This window comes from Corvus brachyrhynchos, unplaced genomic scaffold (genome assembly GCF_000691975.1).
Source record: "Corvus brachyrhynchos isolate BGI_N302 unplaced genomic scaffold, ASM69197v1 scaffold149, whole genome shotgun sequence".
Classification (NCBI taxonomy): Eukaryota; Metazoa; Chordata; class Aves; order Passeriformes; family Corvidae; genus Corvus; species Corvus brachyrhynchos.
The window spans coordinates 852,181-854,396 of record NW_008240021.1 but is presented as its reverse complement, the minus strand read 5'-3'; the positions used below and the strand labels follow the sequence as shown (position 1 = coordinate 854,396).

At 56.1% G+C, this 2,216-nt stretch overlaps 1 protein-coding gene across 1 annotated transcript in view; it reads left to right on the top strand.

Moving 5' to 3' along the window:
* The window catches only part of RRM1 (ribonucleotide reductase catalytic subunit M1), a 17,100-nt gene that overhangs the window by 9,350 nt on the left and 5,534 nt on the right, over positions 1-2,216 (top strand). The window contains 3 exon segments of the mRNA XM_017743339.1: positions 6-194; positions 720-869; positions 1,805-2,026. Of these exon segments, the coding sequence (XP_017598828.1) occupies positions 6-194; positions 720-869; positions 1,805-2,026 (561 nt within the window).

Here is a 2,216-nt window from a genome sequence, read left to right as displayed (position 1 = left end):
GGCAGGGCCGCGTGCGCAGGGTGGTGAAGGCCCAGCAGCTCTGGTATGCCATCATCGAGTCCCAGACTGAGACTGGCACCCCCTACATGCTCTACAAGGACTCCTGCAACAGGAAGAGCAACCAGCAGAACCTGGGCACCATCAAGTGCAGCAACCTGTGCACCGAGATCGTGGAATACACCAGCAAGGAGGAGGTGGGTGCAGAACGGGAGCTGGGAGTGTTGGGGAAAGCTGGGGCTGCTCCTGTGGCAGCTCTCTGGGATGTGTCTGACTGTTGCTTGGGGAAGGGAGCAGGCAGCTGAGCAAGTTCTGACCTGAGTACTCACAGCTCTTCCACTGACTGTGGGTTCCCTTCCCGCTCCTGTGGAGGATTTGGGATGACACAAGACACCCTTCAAAGGGAAAGTGACAAGGAACAAGATGGGCTTGAAAGTTCCTTCCAACCCAGACCCTTCTGGGATTGTGTGTAAGGCTGGTTTCCAGGCAGTAGAACTGATCAGGGCAGGATTTTTCTAGTCATACCAATTTCTACTGAACTTTCCTGAATTGTTGTTACCTTTTGCACAACTTCTGAGGTGCCAGAGGATCAAGGGGTGCACTTTCCCAGCCTGGCAGGTTCCCTGGTAGGTTGCTTCTGTGCAGTCTGGACAGGGAGCTGCTGTGGAGCTGAGCTGTGTGTTCTTGGCCCATTCCCAATGGTTCCCTGTCTCTGCCCGCAGGTGGCTGTGTGTAACCTGGCCTCCATCGCCCTAAACATGTACGTGACCCCTGAGCACACCTACGACTTCAAGAAGCTGGCTGAGGTCACCAAGGTCATAGTCCGAAACCTCAACAAAATCATTGATATCAACTACTACCCTGTGCCAGAGGTGAGTGCTGGGCTGGGGCAGGGCTGAATCCTGCCCAGAGCAATCCCAGAGCAGTGTGGGACACAAAGAGTCACAGGGAAACTCCACAGATCTGTTGGGAGCTCTGTTAGCCACCTGTTCCCAGGTGGGACCTGTCAGTGCCTGCCTGAGCTTCAACCCAGAGCAGTTTCATAGTGAAGCAGTTGTAGGAAAAGCTTCCCACTCTGGTTCTGCCATTGGAATTTTTTCATGTGTGAGAATTTCCATAAAGCACAGACCAGCACTAGGAACAGAGTGGGAAGTGGAACAGAGAGAAGGATCCTGGAAAGATCCTGAGAGGGTGTAACTCATTTTGGTTGGTTTTACAGCTCCCTGGCAGGAGGGGGCAGCCAGGTGGGGGTCAAGCTCTGCTCCCAGAGAACAAGGGACAGGACAAGAAGAAATGGCCTCAACCTGTGCCAGGGGAGGTTTAAGTTGAACATTAGAAAAAATTTCATAATGGAAAATGGCACAGGCTGCCCAGGGCAGTGTGAAGTCCTCATCCCTAGGAGGGGTTTAATATCCATGTGGATGTGGCACCTGGGGACGTGGTCAGTGGTGGCCTTGGCACTGCTGGGGAACAGTTGGACTTGGTGGGCTCAGAGGGATTTCCCAACCTCAGTGGTTCTGTGACTCTGCGATTCTGCTCTGTTAAATGTCTTCATTTATCAGAATGTGCTGAGTGTTCACTGCTAAATCCTGGCTGGGTTAAACAATCACAATGTATGCTGAGTTCTAAGAAACTCAGTCTGGGTCTCAGCAAACAGCAGACAGGGGGGCCCTGGGCAGGATGGAAGGTGTGCTGATGCAGAGCTCATGGCACGTTGCAGCAGGAGGTTCTGCTCCCAGAGGCCCGTCCCAGCCTGGTTTCCCCCGCAGCTGTGCTGGAGTTAACCCTGTCTGTGCTGTCCTTGCAGGCCGAGCGCTCCAACCGCCGGCACCGCCCCATCGGCATCGGCGTGCAGGGCCTGGCCGACGCCTTCATCCTCATGAGGTTCCCCTTCGAGAGCGCTGAGGCGCAGCGCCTCAACCAGCACATCTTCGAGACCATTTACTACGGGGCCCTGGAGGCCAGCTGTGAGCTGGCCAGGGAGCAGGGCCCCTACGACACCTACGAGGGCTCTCCGGTCAGCAAGGGGGTGAGTGCTAGGGACTGGGGCAGGGAAAAGCTCTGGAACGCTGATCCTGTGCCTGGGCTGCTGCAGGGACCTGGCTGATGGCAAGTGGGATCTGAGTCAGCAGTGCCCTGGAGCCAGGAGGGCCATCCCTGTCCTGGGGAACACCAGGGCCAGCATCACCAGCCTGGCTAGGGCGGGGAAGGTGCCCGCC